This window comes from Sphaeramia orbicularis, chromosome 7 (genome assembly GCF_902148855.1).
Source record: "Sphaeramia orbicularis chromosome 7, fSphaOr1.1, whole genome shotgun sequence".
Classification (NCBI taxonomy): domain Eukaryota; kingdom Metazoa; phylum Chordata; class Actinopteri; order Kurtiformes; family Apogonidae; genus Sphaeramia; species Sphaeramia orbicularis.
In genome coordinates, this window is record NC_043963.1 from 34,405,428 (window position 1) to 34,425,433 (window position 20,006).

A 20,006-nucleotide genomic window follows, 5' to 3' on the forward strand; every position below is an offset into this window, starting at 1 on the left:
AAACTGGCCTCCACCATACCCAGTGCCCGGAGACGTTGTTCACATGATAGACCTGGCATGATGCCGTTCACTGGACTAACAATGGTGGCCTTTTTTGGGCCTTTATATAGGCCAGGGGTCACCAATCCTGGTCCTCGAGGGCCGGAATCCTGCATGTTTTAGATGTATCCCTCTTCCAACACTCCTGATTCAAATGATAAGCCTATCGTCAAGCTCTGCAGAAGCCTCATAATGACCGTCAGGTGTGCTGGAAGAGGGAAACATCTAAAACATGCAGGATCGAGGACCAGGATTGGTGACCCTGATATAGGCCTTCAAAACCAATCCTCAAATTGTGCAGATACCCACTGAGTACTGCTCAATGTGTATTTGGTCCACTTTTGCAAAGAGACCAACCCATGTGCAATGAACCGTGACAACATGACATCTCATCATTATCTCAACTACCTGAGCTCTAAGTCATCAATAAATCCACAATGAATAATTACAACCCCCCACATGTAGAAATATGCAGACATTTCTACCTCAAAGTTTCTATTGACTGTCAGTATATGTAAAGATATATGGAATAGATGTAAAAGCCTTATGATATATGGAATGCATGCAAAGATATATAAAATATATGTAACTTGCCACTACTCTACTAAAGTAGGATAACATATTTGTACTTTGTTACTTGACACCTCTGGTAGAGATGCATCACTTTAATAGAACTTTTCCCCTTATTCTCTCAAGGTCAACACACTATCCCACTTTGCTTTGGTTTAACCAGGAATAGTTGATATTTTATTATCCCTTGTTATTGCTTTCAGGAGGTTATGTATTCATAAAGAGGACTTACATGACAACTAATGTAACAGCTTTCATGAAATGGTGTGGAGGAGATCCTTATAAATGATCCTTTTATTCACCTTTTCTAACATTGTAAGATCAGTGTGTGTGCTCTTCTGGTTCGAATGTGTGTACTGAACCAGATTCCACTGATAACAGACTAACCTGAAAGAAGAATTCAACCAATGGTCATGGGGTTAAAGTACTGTTATATATCATTAACCTAACTTTCTAGTATAATCCTATATTATAATCATTAGTTCTTTGCTCTTGCAGATCTCAGTTCATCTGTGACAAAAATGGAATTAAAATCACCTCTGACCCTCATTTTGAGAATGGGAGGCTGTCTGTGTGCGTGGAAGACACGTTTGAGGTATTAACATTGTGAAACTGCTGCATTCTCCTAATATTATCTGCATTATGAACGCACTCCATATCAGTGTTTTGTTTTTTTTTTGTTTTTTTTTTGTTTTTTTGCAGTACCAACTATATCTCAGTGTTGAAAACACTGGGACAGAAGCGGTATATTTTACCTACTACACCCCTCTGCACTGGCTCCGCTACTTCACTCTGACGGATGAACAAAAAGTGACCAAGACAAACCCTCTGTTACTGAAACCAGGTATGGGATTGTACTGAATGCATGACTTTAGTTTTTATTACATTTCATCATTTAAGACTTTTTTTTTTTTTGCAATGACTTTCAAATGCATTTTTCTCTACATTTAGCCTTTCCTAAGCGAGTTAACACCATTTATTACAACGCTATCTTCTGCATTTTGCAGTGAAAATCAAGTACTTTCCTATATTTAATTCACTTATCGTGTAGATTTCATAAAAGATCAAAGGTTGTTGTATCAAAACAGAAAAATATTTTCAGCAATTTATGCCATTTACTGAACACAAAAACAAGTGTCTATAACTACTCTTTTGTCAAACTACTTAGGTGTTTGTTAGTGAATCAATGTTGCAGAAAATAACAATGTTTCCACATTCAGTATGGAGCCTCTGAACGTCCAAATGGGTCGAATCTCATGCTGTTGAAGAGCTGAGAAACTACATTTCACCTACAGTTGCGGAAAAAATTATTACTAGACCACCGTTGTTTTCTTCAATTTCTTGTTCATTTTAATGCCTGGTACAACTAAAGATACATTTGTTTGGACAAATATAATGATAACAACAAAAATAGCTCATAAGAGTTTAATTTCAGTGCTGATATCTCGACATTTTCCATGTTTTCTTGATAATAACCAAAATCACTTCAGTTCTTACATCAATAGCTATGGCGTTATACTGACAAAAACAGTGCTTTTAGAGATTCCATGTTTTCTTTTCTGTCTGTTTTAGTCACATGATACACACGAGTTAGTACTTGATTGCATAACCATTGCTTTGGATGACTTTTGATGGTCTAATATTTTTTTCCGCAACTGTATAAGTGTATTGACAGGATCAGTGGTTTAGCTCAGTAGATTCTTTTCAGTTTCCAGTGGCTGTTTAGGTCTTTGAGGATTGAAAGGCTTAAATCAGGGGTCCTGGGGGCCAAATGCGGCCCACCAAAGGGTCCAGTTCAGCCCCTGGGATGTTTTTGCCAAGTGCAAAAATTCCACAGTCTTGAATTGAATTAAGCAAAAAAAATTTTAGCTTGAATTAAGGAAAAATTCTTGAATTAAGCCAAAAAAAAAAAAATCTTCAATTAGGTAAAAAAAAATCTTCAATTAAGCAAAAAAAAATCTCAAATTTAGCAAAAAATCTTGAATTAAGCCAAAAAAATCTTCAATTAAGTAAAAACAAATATTGAATTAAGCAAAAAAAAAATCTTCAGTTACGTAAAAAAAATCTTCAATTAAGCCAAAAAAAAAAAAAATCTTCAATTAAGTAAAAAAATCTTCAATTAAGCCAAAAAAAAAAATCAAGAATTAATAACTTACATTTTTTTTCTTTGTTTTAGTGCAAAAAATAACATTAAATTATGAAAATATTTACATTTACAAACTATCCTGAAACAATTAAATGTGAATAACCTGAACAAATATGAACAACCTGAAATGTCTAAAGAAAATTAGGCACAATTTTAACAATTTTTCTGCTGTTACTAAGTGTTTAGTGTCTTTGTAGATCTGATCCATAATGCACATGTAGAAATGATAAGTTGAGGAATAATATTATTAAAATTGCACTAAATTTTCTTATGTTTTTTAATTAAAATTTCGGTTTTTTCAGGTTTTTTTTTTTTTTTGATAGTTTATAAAAGTAAGTATTTTCATAATTTAGTGTTTTGTTTTTTGTTTTTTTTACACTAAAACAAAGACAAAAATTTGGAGTTGTCATTATTTATAGGTTATTATGTTATTATTTTTCTGGTTGGGCCCACTGGAGATCAAATTTAGCTGAATATGGCCCCTGAACTAAAATGAGTTTGACACCCCTGTCTTAAATAATAATAATGGATTGTTTAACTTTCAGGTGACAGCTATGAAATCCAGGTTTACTTCAGCTGCAGTTTGGTTGGCTACTATCCGGCCACACTGGCCTTTGAATTCAAGCCGGACCTGCAGACCTCCACTACCTTTCACATTGTGCGTTATATTGAGGCTCAGTGTATGACCACACTGGGAAAGGAGCTGGCACCCGAGGCCCCATACAAACCTCGCTCCCTCCCTCCCTGGGTCCCTGTAACGGATTGTTCGATTGTGGACGGGCTGCGACCTGATGGGTAACATGTTCACTCACAACACACTAAACCAGGGGTGTCAAACTCATTTTAGTTCAGGGGCCACATTCAGCTAAATTTGATCTGAAGTGGGCTGAACCAGTAAAATAATAACATAATAATATAAATAATGTCAACTCCAAAAACTTGTCTGTTTTAGAGTAAAAAAAGTAAAATTAAACAATGAAAATGTGAATAACATGAACAAACTGAAACAATAAGGGTAATTTTAACAATATTATGCTTCAGTTTATCATTTACACATGTACATTATAGTTTACAGATCACAGTGGATCTACAAATACACAAAACATTTAATAACAGTTGGAATATTGTTAACATTGTACTTATTTTTCTTAAAACATTTCAGGTTGTTCATATTTGTTCAGGTTATTCACATTTTTTGCGAAACAGTATTCTGCCTCAGTTTATCATTTACACATTTACATTATAATATAAAACATATACCAAACATTTAGTAACAGGCAGAATCTTGTTATAATTGTTCTTACTTCTCTTAAGACATTTCAGGTTGTTCATATTTGTTCACGTTATTCACATTTTTTGCGAAATTATACTTTGTTTTAGTGTAAAAACATGAAAATATTTACATTTACGTAGAGAAAAAAATTTGGAGTTGTGAGTATTTATAGATTATTATGAAAGTATTTAACTGGTCTGACCCACTTGAGATTGAATTGGTCTGAATGTGGAACCTGAACTAAAAGGATTGTTAATTTCTTAGTTTAATTTTTGCATTTCACACATTCATCCAGAGGGCCGGACTGGACCCTTTGGTGGGCCGGATTTGGCCCCCGGGCCATATGTTTGACATCCCTGCACTAAACCTTAACCTCAGTTTTGAAACGTGAATATAGTCTCCTTGTTATGCATCTAACAGGTTTTTTTTTTTTTTTTCGTCACACCAGTCTGTCTGTGATGCAGCTGAAAAATGAAGTTCAGCTAAAACCGTATCGAATACCAGACTACATGAACCAGCTCATCAGGTCACTGAAGCAACCTGGATCCTCCTCTGATAAAAGGTACATTCACTGGTGAAATGACTGTGAAAAGACCAACCTCAACACTGTGCACGAGATCCATGAAAAATGGACTATTGATTGATTGATTGATTGATTGATTACATGCAAAGAAACAAAATAAAACAAAACAAAGCAAATGAAGACAAAAACAAAAAAACATTTAAATGAACAGAATCTATCTTCAAGTACATACAAGTCTGAATTTTGCATGGTCGAAAAGGAGTAGGAAGAAGTATAAACTTATTTAATCCTACCCCTCAAGTGCTTTTACACCTTTATGAACTTAATACAAGAAACAATACATTTTTCCTCATTTTAGCATCGAACCACAACAAATACTTAATGCAGTAATTGAATTATATACAACAAGATTGAAGAATTGAAGAGCTGAAAAGGTTTCTGTGCTAAGTATATGTTGATACAAACACCACTGTATCATTAGTACCTAAATGCATTTTACCATTGTTTTGCATCAGAATCTCTAGTTTCCACCACATTTCATACTGTTTGTCTTTATAATAGAAACAAAAGATTAAGTGTCTTCAAAGAGCGGACACATTTACATGGAGCTCTTCACAATCTACTGAAATGCAATCAATATAGGCTCCAATTAATGTGATCTGAAATGTGTTTGATTAATATTTGACTCTTAAAATAATGGCAAGGCAAGTTTATTTGTATAGCACTAGTCATACACAGGCTAACTCAAAGTGCTTTACAAAGGCAGAAAAAAAATCATAGAAAAAAAGCAAGACATTGAAATTACATTAAAATAAAAAAAGGGAAAAAAGACATTAAAATCATCAGAGATAAAATGTGATTTTAAAGTGCATTCATAGAATAAAAGAAAGACATTAATTATCTTAAAATCATACATTAAAATTAACATTAAAGTTAAAATAGAATAAAGCAAGTCATCAAAATCAAAAAAGTGCATTTAAAAGACAAGTTTGAAAAGAGTTTACTCTATTTTATGTCATGTGTCTGAATATATCTAGTATTTTACAGAAACACTAGTGCCAATAATCTGTTGCATCACAGCGTCTCCACACTCCAAAAGAGGCTGTGCATATTTTACATATTCATGAGCAGATAAGTCAGGATATGACCGCCATTAATGTTCTGTGTTCTCCAACTGTTACACTCCTAAATTCAGGCTCATTATTACACATGGATCTATAATGAAGCAGTCTGATCATCAGTGCTTTTATATTGAAGAACCCAAAAGGCAGCGATAACACACTTTAATATCTAACTGGGAATTTTGTGCTTGATATCATTAAACATTAATAATAAACAACAGAGACATGCTGATAGATGACTGTCTGCAGCTTTCAGCAGGTGGATTTTGTACTGTGCTGCTCTTTTGTAAAGTAGACATTTGCCTACCTGTAAATTACTTAGCTTATCTGTTTGGCTGTGCAGTCTGCTGGTAATTCCACCTGTTGTGCAATAAATGCAATAGTTTTGTCTCCTTTGGACCACACAATCCTTCTGCAGACCAAGCCCTACTTTTTTTTTTGTTTTGTTTTGTTTTTGTTTTAATAAAATGTCTGTGTGAATTGTCAAGATTCATGAAATCCAAAAATGCAGATGGTGCATACATGAAGGTTTAACCAGCTTTAAGTTTCTGTTCTACAGTAAATATGTTGCTTTTTTCCAGAGAGTATTTGTTAGAAACCCCCCTGTGCTGGAAGAACTACGCTGAAAAGTTCAAGTTGCTGCTGTATCTGGAGGAACTTCAGATGGAGGTGGACATCAGGAGATACAACATCCCCAACAGTGAGAGAGAAGACGCCACGATGGTCAGAGACCCCGTCAACAAGAAACTTCTCATTCTAGAGGTAAAGATTTATGATTTCCTCACATCACTAATTCACTTCATCAGTGATCCCTTGTCTGTTATTACAGTGAGTTACACCGGCTTAAACTTCATCATAGAATCATTAGTTGCAAGATGGCGAAACGTATGGATGCAGCAACCTGGTGCTCTTCACATCTACTTCAGTTTAATAGTCACAACACGTGCACCTTTTTTCCTAATCTTACCTTGTGTATATCCTATATTACCTGTATATATCCTCATTTGTTGTATATATTTCTCATCTGTAGTATAGAGTTAGCATAATTGTATTTAATATTTTATCCTGTAACTTCTTTGCACATGCTTCCATTTTTCAGTATTTGTGTGATATTCTTACACAGCCTTTTTTAGCACTAAGGGCCTGATTTACAAAGATCGCAAATAACAGGCGCAAATTTGCTTACTCACATTTGCTAACGCTGTGCAAATGACAGCAGGTGCAAAGTCTTGGAGACCGACCTATTTAAAGGAGGATTTTGCATGCAGTTGTTGTCGTAATGAAAAACTGCTCTGGGATATGCCAGCAGCAATGGCAACAGTGCGCCAGAATGATCCAGACGCGAGGAAATGTAACATTGCGAGGAGTTTTATCATAGAAGGTATTGCGTGACTCCTCCTTGTGACTGGCCCCAAATCATCCCCTAGTTCATCTAGAACAGGGGTCTGCAACCTGTGGCTCTGGAGCCACATATGGCTCTTTAGCGTCTGTCTATGGCTCCTCTGGTCAAAAAACATATGGAACATTTTGAAATGAATGAGTCATTACTTTTTAACATTCTTATAGGCCTAAATCTATTCTAACTTTGTCCATCTGCAAAAATGCGCAGGCTTTACATGGAATAAAATAGTTTTTTGGCAACATAAAAAGCAAAATGGATTATTTTCTTGCCAAATTCAATACAAGATGCTCAATTTGCATTTGTTTGTAGTTTGTAAGAAAGCCACTATACATGAAAGATGAGTTTTTTCTCCATTACATAATGTAATTATGTTTTAGAAATAGTGTCCATCATTAAAAAAATGGTACAGATCTTGAATGTTTTATTTCTTGTTGCTGTATAATTTCATAAATGCACCAGACATTTCAATATTGTAATAAAAATACAACATTAGATAGCAAACTAATCACAAACAGGCTACAGCAGAGCAGCCACCTCATGGTAAAATGGAGATGGGTTTAAATATTTTTTTCATGGCACCAGTCAGATTTCTTTCTTTTTTTTTTTCAAAACAAAAATGGCTCTTTAGGTTGTAAAGGTTGCCCACCCCTGATCTGGAAGTTCTAAAATGGCATTGCTGGGTAGGTGATACGTCTCAATTATTTCTTCTTCCATCAGTCCAAAAACGTTGATGCGAGCTGTAAAGATTGGTTTTTTGCATTGCCTTTGGTTGGGCCTGTGCCGCCGCCTCACCACAACTGCAGCCAGTTTTATGCAAGCTGTGGCAGTTAAAACCTGCCTTTCAGACATGCTAAATATAGATGGAAAATCAGCCACCACAATCAGTTTCAGGTTTGGTAAGTCACATTGTACTCCTCCCAATAATTTGTCACGTTTTGGCAGAAACACCCAGATTGCATACACATCAAGGCAAACGCACTAAATAGGTTGCACAAGCTATTTTGCCCATTTGAGAGACGCAACCCTTGGTGTGTCCTGTTCGTAGATCGGCTTAAATGTGTTTTTGTGTGCACAGTCAAGTTTACACATGTTTTTAGACATGCAAACCTTTAGTAAATCAGGTCCTAAGTGTTTTTACTGCTAAACCGAACAGAGCTGTTAAAGTGATTTTTATTGTTCCTGTGACAGTGACAACAAAGTTCTATTCTATTCTATTCTATACTGTTCTATTCTATATTCTATTCTGTTCTGTTCTATTCTATATTCTATTCAATTCTGTTCTATTCTGTTCTATTCTATTCTGTTCTATTCTATTCTGTTCTATATTCTATTCTATATTCTATTCTGTTCTATTCTATATTCTATTCTATTCTGTTCTGTTCTATTCTATTCTATTGTATTCTATTCTATTCTATCCAGGCTTTAATACAGTGTAATGTAAGGAAAAGAAAAGGACATCCTCTTACCAGTTTAACCAGTAACACTAACTAAACATTGTACTTGTTTGTGTTTATGTGTCAGGTACCTGGTGTGTCTGAGAACCGTCCATCTGTACTACGAGGGGACGAGCTGCTGGTGTATCCTGTTGGACAAACGGGGACCAAGTACCGTGGTTATGTCCACAGTGTTCAGCTGGACAGTGTTAAACTGGGCTTTAGCTCACAGTAAGTTCAACACTAAACTTTTAAACTCAGTATCAGAACATTATAATAACCTAGTTCCAGACATCTATACATTTTTCTGTAACTTTTCTCTCAGACTGCTGGATTTCTTCATCGAAGGCATGAAGTTTAACGTTGAGTTCACGATCAACCGGCTGACCCTACGCATTCAGCACCGTGCAGCAGAGTTTGCAGCCAGATATGAACTCAAACCAGTGTTGTTCCCTACTGCACCGCCCTCCTCCTATGAGAAACCTTCACTTCTCAAACTGAGGTCAGCTGATTTTTACCCCTATGTCTGAAAAATCTGTACACTCTGACCATTGATATTTGACAGAATCAACAGGCTCAGTATCAGGTTCTTTGCAGCATTGTTGAGCCGCACTATGTAATATGATAAATTCCCGTTATGTAATAAAAGTTCAAAATGTAATAAGAATGTCACGTCATCTTGTAATAAAGCCGCATTATGTAATAAACTACGTCAACGCATTATATAGTAAATTTTTTCATATTATGTAGTAAGTTATTACAGTTTGAGAAATTTATTACAAAAAACACTTGACACATTTTTATTTTTTTTTAAAATTTAATAACGTGGTTCATTATGTAATAACGATCCAAATTAATATAATTTCAGAGCAATTTAGAAGAAATTAGTCACAGGAGCTACAGGTAATGTAATCAGAACTTTAACCACACAGTTTATAGATTAATTTTAGCACATTGTTATTATATTGCTGTGTCAGTTGTGTCTGATACAGGATCTTATGATCTTGGAAAAGTGTTCCTTGACACCCTCAGATTGAAGAGCAAACATTTCTTGTGTGTTTTATCGATTTACGTCACAGAGATAAGCTCCAGTCCATATGTGAACGGTCTTCCCCGTCTCTCTGCGCCTTCCAAAAATTTACTACGTAATGCATTGAGGTAGTTTATCACAAAATGTGTCAGTTTATTACATAATGCGGCTTTATTACAAGATGACGTGACGTTCTTATTATATTTTGAACTTTTATTACATAATGGGAAGTTATTACATAATTGCGGCTCAACAAGCATTCCTTGTGTAAAATACATTGGATATGCATCTTCAAATGTAGAACCTACAACCAGCAGGCACTTTATTATTGTTCAACAGGTGGGAATGGCCCCATGTATTTACCTCCTTCTACGATCCCATTTAATCCAGTGGTCTTCCATATACAGTAGATTACATTTATTCAGGTATTGTTATTCCCATGTTTCTCAGGTTCTCATGGGTGAATCACCTCTGACCAAATTTCATGTCATAATACACTATGACTAGTTTTTACAATGTACTAATCTAAGAACAAATGGGCCTGGTCAAATGAGTAACGGAGTGACAAAGCACTGGGCAGCAATACTAATCCTTCCATACCTGTTTTTAAAAATTAATTTAGCAGCAACCGTAATAGCTCAGATTGTAGGTCTAAGAAAGTACTTTAAAATTACATTAAGAAATAATAAATATTTAATACAAACATGAATTTATCATCACTGACAAAGTAACAGAGTTGGGAAAAATATGCAGTGGTTATTCAAAGTTTGGAAAAAAAAAAGGCCAAAAAGTGCAAATATTTAGCATACCACAATTTTCTTAATATATGAGAGTACATTATATCCAAAAATGAAACTGCTATCATTTTTATTTTAATTTTAAAAGACAATAATTCATAGTAATGGAGTGAGAATCCAAAAAAGAAATGGAGTGAGGTGTTTGGTCAGTGTGATGCACCACAATAATAATAATAATCAAAGATTTTATTAAGATACTAATAAAATTATCAGTCTTTGGCATCATATGTTCATATGTTTCATTACTATATTTAATACACATCTTTCTGCTGTTTTTTTTTTTTTAATAATAGATACCTTTAAAAATCATTATAGTATTTAATTATTATGAAATATAAGATTAGACACAGGCTTATATTTTGAACATATTTATTTACATTCTGAATTTATGCTGTATACATTCATTTACAACCTTAACTGTTCTTAATTTACACTGTATTCTCATATATTTTCTTATATATCCAGTTGTAATTCAGGTACAAATTAAATAAACACAGTTATAGAAACTAGAGATATTGGTCTTACATGCTGAGTAATCAAAAGTATTTTGTTAGAGAAAAAAGAAATTGACCCTGGTGTTCACTGTGGCTTGGCCAGGCCCAAACATGCTGTGTATGCTATAGTATGTTTCTGATCATATTGTATACTCTTAACTATTGAACCACTGGAGGCCAGTGGCAGCTACCTGAAAACTTAAAACTGTGTATTAACACTAAACAGAGGGTAGGGTTTAGTCAGGATTTCCTCCTGTGTCTCGGTTTAACATGGGGGATGCATTTTGATCCCCCTCATCCCCCCTCAGCGCCTACTGAGTACGACTAAATCTAATCTAGAGGTTGTACATGTTTCAGTTTACATAAAGCTGAATAATGATGTATGATGATGATGTCGGCTGATGTCACACCACTCTTCCTGTTGTCAGGCTGTTTGACTATCAGCTGGAGAGAAACCCAGAGCAGTATGCAGCTGTGCAGCACATTGTAGCTGGTTCATCCAAGCCTGCTCCTTACCTGGTGTTTGGTCCACCTGGCACAGGTACTGTAACACTAGGCAGCGTTTTACTTGTCGAAAGGGTGTTGTCTCATCAGCTCGCAAAGCCATAAAACACATGTACGATTAAAAAGGTGGGCTCTTCTATCTAAGGCTAGGTTCAGACTACAAATCCAATTTTTTTTTTTTTTTTTGCCCATATGTGACCCATATCCGATGTGGTAAAGACAGCCTGAACAGCACAAATTCAATGTTTTTTTTGAAATCCGACCCAGGCCACTTTCATATGTGGTCCTAAATCTGATACATATCTGATACAAGGTTCTAATAGTTTTGGGTTTTTCCTTATAGTTTAGTTTTATTTAGTTTTGACTTTTTTTCCTCTAATTCAGTTAGTTTTAATTAGTTTTTAGAGCAGATTTGTTAGTTTTTATTAGTTTTCGTTATTTTCTAAATGCTTAGTTTTAGTTTAGTTTTAGCTTTTTTTCATATCTTTTCTCTTCTTCACCGTCAAATTTATATAAATCCCAGACAGGACTCTGCTGCTTTCTCCCAACTTTAGTCTCCATGTTTCCAGGTAGAGTGGGATCGAGAAGCTGACTCTAAACCGCAAGTGATGAGAAGTGATGGACCGTTGTATATCATATGGTGCCAGCAGCTAAAATTGCTTGAGGGAAATAAATCAATTTCATATCAATCTGACACTGACAAAGACGGAAACTAAGGGAATTTGATCCATAATTTTTATACGTTTTAGTTAGTTTTGTAAGCACACAATGCAGTTTCAGTTAGTTATTGTTTTTTTCTTTTAATTATAGTTTTTATTTATTTCAGTTAATGAAAATGTTTTACAATTCTAGTTTTCATAATTTCGTTAGTTTTCGTTAAGGATAATAACCTTGATCTGATATTTTGCAATGTGACTTCAGTCTGAACGGCCAGGTCACATTTATCTGACCTTTACGTCACTGAAATGCAACAAATGTCCCAATTCTGTGTCCCAGGAGGAGGAGCGGCGGGAAAAATAACAACAACAGCCATAACGCACACACCGAGATGAGATGCCTCCACATTTACTTCTGTAAACACAGTGCATGCCTACGTGGTCACGTATTACGTCAGGACCTCTTTTGCACATGCAGGTCACTTTAGGGTCGCATTCAGTTTATTCTCAAACATGATAGAAGTCGCATTTAATGTGTCATATGAACGAGCACACAAAAACATTGGATTTCATCAAAAAATCCGAATTGTGCATTAAGACCTGCTGTCTGAACGTAGTGTAATGTAGTGCCACCTCTGGGGATGTCCTGGTGGGTCACGTGGTAGGGTGCATACCACTGAGGCCTGACCACACCAACCCACATCCTTTGTTGCCCGTTATGTTTCCTGTCTGTCTCTCACTATCACAAACTAAGAAAAAAAAATAAAAACCTCAAAAATGTACAGTTTCAAAATTGCACCATAAATTGTGATGCAAAATATTGTTTGTACCAACTGAAATATTACTTCACTGGTGTAAAAAGGAGGACTTTACCCTTTCCTGTAGTTTGACAAAGGGTTTTCCACACTGTTGTGTTTTTTCCTCAAGAACTTCAACAAATGCTGTCGGTGTAAACTGCATTCAGACATGAAGAAGTGCTTCTGTATAAAACTTGATCCTCTGTTATTGTGAGAAGCATCATTTTCTTTCTGTAATCATTAGAACTCTTGTATAAAGCTCAAGTCAGTTGCAGGTATGGTTCACATGCTTGTGATGGTACCACTCCTCATTTAGAGTTAGGAAAACCTCAGTATGCATCATCTGACTTTATACTGGTGGGTTTTTTTGGGGGTTTTTGTCTGTTTTCAGGTAAAACTGTGACAATGGTGGAAGCCATTAAGCAGATAGAGTACACTGACCCCACCTGCCACATCCTGGCCTGTGCGCCTTCAAACAGTGCTGCTGATCTACTCTGCAAGAAAATTCTGGAGCACGTAGACAAGCGTAAAGTGTTCCGAATGTACGCCAGCAGCCGGGATCCGCAAGTTGTTCCCGAAGAACTCAAGGTTGATGTGATGAAAGTCACTCCTTACTTTTCATCCACTTAATTCTCTATTAGGGTGCTTCTATAAACTGGGTTCCTTTTGGTACCTGGTACTTTGCCAGCTTTTTAGACCCAATAATAAAAGAGAAATGTAGACATATTTCCCCCCAGGATGTACTTAATGATGACCTCAGATAAATGCAAAAAAAATCATACTCTTGCTCTGAGCCAACCCAAAATTAATGTAGTTTTATAAAATATTGGGGCCAAAAATAGGACCAAAATATGGACATGAAAAGCTACCTAGGTGTCAGTGCATTTGATCTGGTACACATGGCTTGAAATGGTCTTATATAGCACTATAAATAAAGATACTGTTAAATTTGTTGATCCTAGTGGTTTTTCTAATCTAGACATGCTGGTTTTTCATGAATCCCAGTCCTACATTCCAGGTTTCACATGTAACCCATCGTGTCCACTGGCGTTACACGCGGAACCTGCCCATTTCAAATTGTGAGACGTGAAACACTCTGCCTTGCATATTTTCCTCGATTCCCAAAATGTACCTATGAGGGAATAAAAGGATATCGTCGGCTTCCTTATAAAAAACCTGCTATATGACTTTTGGCAAATTTTACAGGAGAAACAAAAAACTGTTTATGTAACAGGAAACTGTGAAATATGACAAAAAAATATCTGTTCCTTTAATGTTGGTACTTATGTTGGAGTGTAAACAACTTTCACAGGAGACTGAAATTTGAAGCTATAATAGGGGATAGCAGGTTTTTATTCCCAACCAAAAATGTCCCTTAGCAGGTTTTATCAGGAAGCCGACGATATTTGAAAAAACAGTAGCGTGTAATTTTTGTGTCCCTTTTTTTTTTTTTTTTTAACCATGTTACACGCGGATTTTTGTATAAAAAATAATAGAAAATGTATTTATCTGAAAAAATATTTTCTCTTTTATCTCAGTAAATATTGATTTTTTTTTTTTTTTTTTTATAAGAGTCAAAGCACCTCCAAACTTACTTCATAACATTAGTTTAGATATTGTTAGAATTTTTAGCCCCTCTGTCCTGTTTTTAGGGACCAGTTTCATAGAAGCACCCACTAATTCAACGCTGCTGAGTTTCCAGGTGTTTCACATATTTGACACTTTCTGTATATGGTCATTGTGTGTGTGTGTGTGTGTGTGTTTTCACAGGAGTGCTCTAACCTGGTTGGGAACTCCTATGTTTATCCTGCTAAAGAGAAGCTGATGGAGTACAGGATCATGGTGACCACTCTGTTGACCGCTGGAAGGTACTGAATGAGCCTGACATGATGCATTCACTGAACATCAAATACATCATACACCATCTGAAATGAGAACAGTCATGATGCGTTATGGTGGTAAGTTTGCTTCTCTGTACTCTCTCTTCTCCAGGCTGGTTTCAGGAAACATTCCCATCGGTCATTTCACTCATGTGTTTGTGGATGAGGCTGGACACGCTGTGGAGACCGAATGCATTGTGCCTTTGGCAGGTGAAGAAATGAGCAGCGTGTGTTTTCTGTCATTCTAACACACTTGATTGATCTTGTCTTTATTTCTGTTTTTTTTTTTTTTTTTTTTTTTGTTTATGGTGAACAGGGCTGCTCAATCCAGAATCTGGTCAAGTAGTTCTGGCTGGAGACCCCAAACAGCTCGGACCCATAATCAGATCCCCATTTGCGCAGAAATATGGCCTGGGTAAGCAGACACACATAAACAGTACCTTTTATCGAGAAGTTCTGAATTTACACACAGAATTTAATTTTATGTGCTGCTGCTTAAGGAGTTGTAAGACTTAAAAGCTTCTGTTTGCAGGCGTGTCCCTGTTGGAGCGAATGATGAAAACGATCCCATTGTACCAAAAGAACGAGGGGGTGTTCGACAGTCGATTTGTCACCAAGCTGATCCGCAACTACAGGTGTGGTAATAGAAATGTTTATGCAGGACTGGGGAAGTCACTGAAGAAATGTGATAGGTCACAGATTACTAAAAACAACTAAAGTAATGCAACTATTTTAATTACATCATAGTAGTGATGTAGTTCTTCAGGCCAGTCTTGGTCTGGAGACCAATTTTTTGTGGTCTCGGTCTTGTCTTGGTCTTGACTCTCTTTGGTCTCGGACATTGCGGTCTCGATGGGATTTGTACAAAAACTGCATCACAGTATAGTATCATTATAGTATCATTATGGACAAAAAAATTGTCAAAGAACATTTTTATTTTGAACAAAGTGAAGTATGTTTTAGATTGTAAAACAATGAGAATGTTGTACTGTTCACTTATACTGCCATACTTGAGTTATTGTGCAGAAGTGTGAGGTAATATGTATATGAGCAATACATTGCCAGGTTTATTGAAACTTACAGAATTAATAGAACTCCAGACATTACAAATTATGTTCAAAGCCAAAAACAGAGTTTTACCAGAAAACCTGCAAAAGCTATTTGTGTTTACTTCAGAAGATTTGTTTTTAAGTACCAAGTTACTTGGACTACATTGAAACAAATGTGTATTTCAGTTGTTGGTGTAAAAATATGGAATTCCCTTCCACAGGATTTAAAAAGCTGTACAGACATTTATCAATTAAAAAAAAAAAATTACAAATGCAGAAACAATTGTCAATATGCACTTGAAACTTGGATCACAATGATCAATTGTTTTAAGCTTGTAAATTTGTGTTATTACCTCTGCCAAGGAGGTTATGTTTTTACTGGCGTCTGTCTGTCTGTTAGTGTGCGAGATAACTCAAAAAGTTATGGATGGAGTTGGATGAAAATTTCAGGAAATGTTGATACTGGCACAAGGAACAAATGATTAAATTTTGGTGGTGGCGGGGGTGGGGTGGGGGTGTCACACACACCACTGATCTGCCATGGCGGAGGTCTGCGCTCTCTGAGTGCTTTTCTAGTTTTTTTGTTTGTTTTGCTGCTCTTATAATCAAAGTGTTGTTGGTGTAGGCTGTTGAAAATCAGTTGTAGGTGAAGGCTGACCATTTTTTCTTTTTCTTTTAAATGTTCAATTAGGGGGCAGACAAATATAAGAAATGTTTTCTTCTTGCTGCTCCTTTCCAGTCATGGAGATGTTGATTTGAAGATGTACTGTGCATTTATGCATAAATTGTCCACTTTCATGAATGGGACAAATAAATAAAGTAACTAACTGAAAAATGATTTATTACACACCCTCTTCAAATGCAACCAGTCAGATGCATCTATTTTAAAAACATGCTGCATGCTGCACATACATTTTTTCAACAGACAATGCCAGCCCTCCACAGTCCACCAGTGATGTAGTTCTAAAGGCCGGTCCTGGTCTTGTGACCAATTTTTTTGTGGTCTCAGTCTTCATGGACTCAAGTCATTTGGTCTTGGTCTCGTCTTGGTCTCGATACCCTCCAGTCTCGGTCTAGCCGATCTTGACTACAACACTGCTTCATAATGTAAAGTAACATATAAAATACTAAAACATGCATTTAAACCAGGTAGCATACACCTGTAATCAGTACTCAACACTGACTCCTGTTAGAGATTAATTTAAACTACAATAACATTAGAGAACTTTTAAGATTCCAGAAGTAAATGAATGTGAATTTCTAGCACTGACAGGTATCTATTGTAACTACATGACCACTTACCTTATTATAGTAACCTGGTTATAGTTCTAGTTCTAGTCATGGCAGGCTCAGGCTGTTTCTGATTGGCAGATGAAAGACATCATCTATCCTCAGGTATAAGTGAGTGTATCAGAAACACAGCCAAACTCCAATACCAGTCTTTCTGTATAAAGGTGAAATCTAACAGAAGTGTCCTGCGTTAAATGTAACTACAGTAGGTACTCCCCAAGTTTGTGTATATGTGTCATTCCAACAAGTAATTCCAGAATATATTTCCATAATTATTACATTTTCTTGTAAATATCATTCCCGTTTGTCCTTTTCAGGTCCCATCCTGCTATCCTGAAGGTTCCCAATGAACTCTTCTATGATAATGAGCTCCAGGCTTGTGCGGATGAAGTATTACGCAGCTCTTACTGCAGATGGGAATACCTCCCGAAGCAGGTTCATTCTTTAAATGTTCTATAAATGTCTTGGGTTTTTTAATAACTTAACAGTCATTTCATTTTTGATATACTGTTTTTTTGTTTTTTTTTTAATTGAAGAACATAAAATTTCGTTAATACCATAGTTTTATCTGTTTGTGTAGAATTTCCCAGTGATCTTCCACGGGGTGACCGGTGTTGATGAGCGTGAGAAGAGCAGTCCGTCATTCTTCAACAGATCAGAGGTGGAGGTGCTGATGGACTATGTGAGGAAACTACTGCAGGGACAGGGCAAGAAGGGTCTGGCTATGATTGCACCCAAAGACATAGGCATCATCGCCCCCTACAGGAAGCAGGTTAGAATGACGATCCAGAACGGTGAAGCCCAGCGTTTTATTGTGGCAAAAATACAAGTTACAATGGAAAAGGATCTGATGGTGTGTGTGTGTGTGTGTGTGTGTGTGTGTGTGTGTGTGTGTGTTAGTGGTGAACGGTTCCACTTAGAAGGAGACTGGATCTGTGTGTGGACGCAAAGAGAACACAATTATACAGGGATTATACACTTGGTACAATATGATTTGGTTGGATTTACAGGGTTCCCACCCATCCTGGAAAACCTGAAAAATGATCGACCAAATTTCCAGTTATGGAAAATGAGAAAAAAGGTCAAATGTCCTGGAAACGGTTAAGTTATCCTGGAAAATTATTTATCCTCCCCCTGCCTCGTGAGCAAATGCCAACGGGTTAAAAGTTATGCTTTCTTCTTCTATATTGACCTTTTTTGCACCGCAGGATACAATTTTATTTTGATATTTATTATATTTATGACAATTTATGTTTTGCTTGGCTATTTTGGCAGTGATTTTGTGTTTTATTATGTTAGATAAATGCAGGTGCCAGGTGTGTACAGTAAACTGAGTTGTGCCTAAACTGAGAGGAAACAAAGGAAATTGTTTTTTACTGATTTATTGAAAATATGCAAATATTTTTAGAGGAGGTGCAGGAGAGAAAGTAAGAGAGAAGAGAAAGTTGAGTTGGGAATTGTCCAGTTGAACATTATAACTCCAGTTTGTCAGGCTAATGAAGTGCTACGCTGTAATCTGTGGGTGTGTTTGCATTATTCTATGATATATTTGTCATAATTATTTTTCATAGTTAAATTATAGCCATAAACTGCACATCAAATGTCTGAGTAATAAACATAGAAGCAATCTGAGTAAATGTAAGTTACAGCTGTAGAAAAGAACACTTCCAAAGAATGAGGGGGAATGGATTAGTGTATGATGTGACAACTTGTCTCTGTAGCGGCTCAAAAGTCCTGGAAAATAATTTCAGGGAATGAGTGAGAACCTTGATTTAGTGTGGATTCTAGTCTAGTCTAGTCTAGTCTAGTCTAGTCTAGTCCTTACCTAGAAATACAGATATATTACATAACAGTCCCAGGAATCGTTGATGTCTTTATTTTGATCCACAACACCGACAGGTCTTTGCAGTAAAACAGGTTAGACGTTCTTAACGCTCTAATTGCCCTCAACTTCACTGAGTTGCAGATAAGTTTTGACTGGCAAAAGCCTTTAATATCCCTGCCTTTACCTTGTGTGTTCTTTTTCGTGGATAGCTTTAGCTTCCACAGACTAGTTTAACTAATGCATCAGGTCAGCGTTAAAGCTGCAATGCTGGGAAATTAACATCCTGGGGCAAAAAATCTGTAATTCCCTTTCTGTTTATTATAATTCATGTGGTTTGAGAGGACTCCAGACCTGTATGCCTCTACTTGGCTGTGTTGTCACACCATAGAAAGTCTAATCGCAGATGTTTTCAGACAGGTAGAGATCTTAAATATGTGGCAGCTGTAATTACCATTTGTTTATCAAAGTCTGTCAGACACAACGTAGACGATGTGATTATACGCATTTACTCTGTGTCCACATGGTGTAGAAAAGCTTAGAAAGTGGCTTCACATTTCCATAACAGGTCTTTTTTTTCTGTTTCTATTATTTAACCCTTAAAGACCCAAACAGCCACCAGCAACCAAAAGCATCTACTCATCTCTAATGTTTAATCCCTGTTGATCCACTAATCATATCAATCCATGTAAATAATTGATGTAAAATGCAGTTTGTCATCTTTTCATGATCATCAGATATGACTCATTTGGATGTTCAGAGGCTCCGTAGTTACCATGGAAACACCGTCATCTTCTACAACATTGATTCACCAGTAAAACCCATGGAGTTGGATCAAAAGAAAAAGTCACTTTTTCTTGAGTTTTTTTCTGTTGTAAAATAATAACCTTTGGACTTACTGAGTTTTCATAACACTGGTCTACAAGGAAAATGCTTCCAGAATAAAAGTAATGAAATTTTACCACATCAGAGTCACTGATAAAGAAAAATCAAGTCAAAAATGCTGGTTGGCTGAACTTTCCAAGATACAGCCTTGGGTCAAAATATGAAACTCAAGAATTAACAAGAGAATCGGTTTGACTCAAAAGGAATATTTGTCTCAGAGCTACAAGATCTACTTCAAAACACTGTCTGCACCAAGGTTATAATAGTTTTGGATTTTTAATTATAGTTTAGTTTT

At 36.1% G+C, this 20,006-nt stretch overlaps 1 protein-coding gene across 1 annotated transcript in view; it reads left to right on the top strand.

Annotated features, from left to right (window-relative positions):
• The window catches only part of LOC115423215 (putative helicase mov-10-B.1), a 39,722-nt gene that overhangs the window by 11,605 nt on the left and 8,111 nt on the right, over positions 1-20,006 (top strand). Inside the window, exons 4-18 of the mRNA XM_030139987.1 lie at positions 1,108-1,204; positions 1,312-1,453; positions 3,301-3,550; positions 4,477-4,590; positions 6,254-6,434; positions 8,596-8,738; positions 8,833-9,009; positions 11,257-11,369; positions 13,177-13,373; positions 14,556-14,653; positions 14,778-14,875; positions 14,982-15,080; positions 15,198-15,300; positions 17,322-17,439; positions 17,585-17,776. Coding sequence (XP_029995847.1) covers positions 1,108-1,204; positions 1,312-1,453; positions 3,301-3,550; positions 4,477-4,590; positions 6,254-6,434; positions 8,596-8,738; positions 8,833-9,009; positions 11,257-11,369; positions 13,177-13,373; positions 14,556-14,653; positions 14,778-14,875; positions 14,982-15,080; positions 15,198-15,300; positions 17,322-17,439; positions 17,585-17,776 — 2,122 coding nt within the window. The remainder of the gene's footprint in view (positions 1-1,107; positions 1,205-1,311; positions 1,454-3,300; positions 3,551-4,476; positions 4,591-6,253; positions 6,435-8,595; positions 8,739-8,832; positions 9,010-11,256; positions 11,370-13,176; positions 13,374-14,555; positions 14,654-14,777; positions 14,876-14,981; positions 15,081-15,197; positions 15,301-17,321; positions 17,440-17,584; positions 17,777-20,006) is intronic.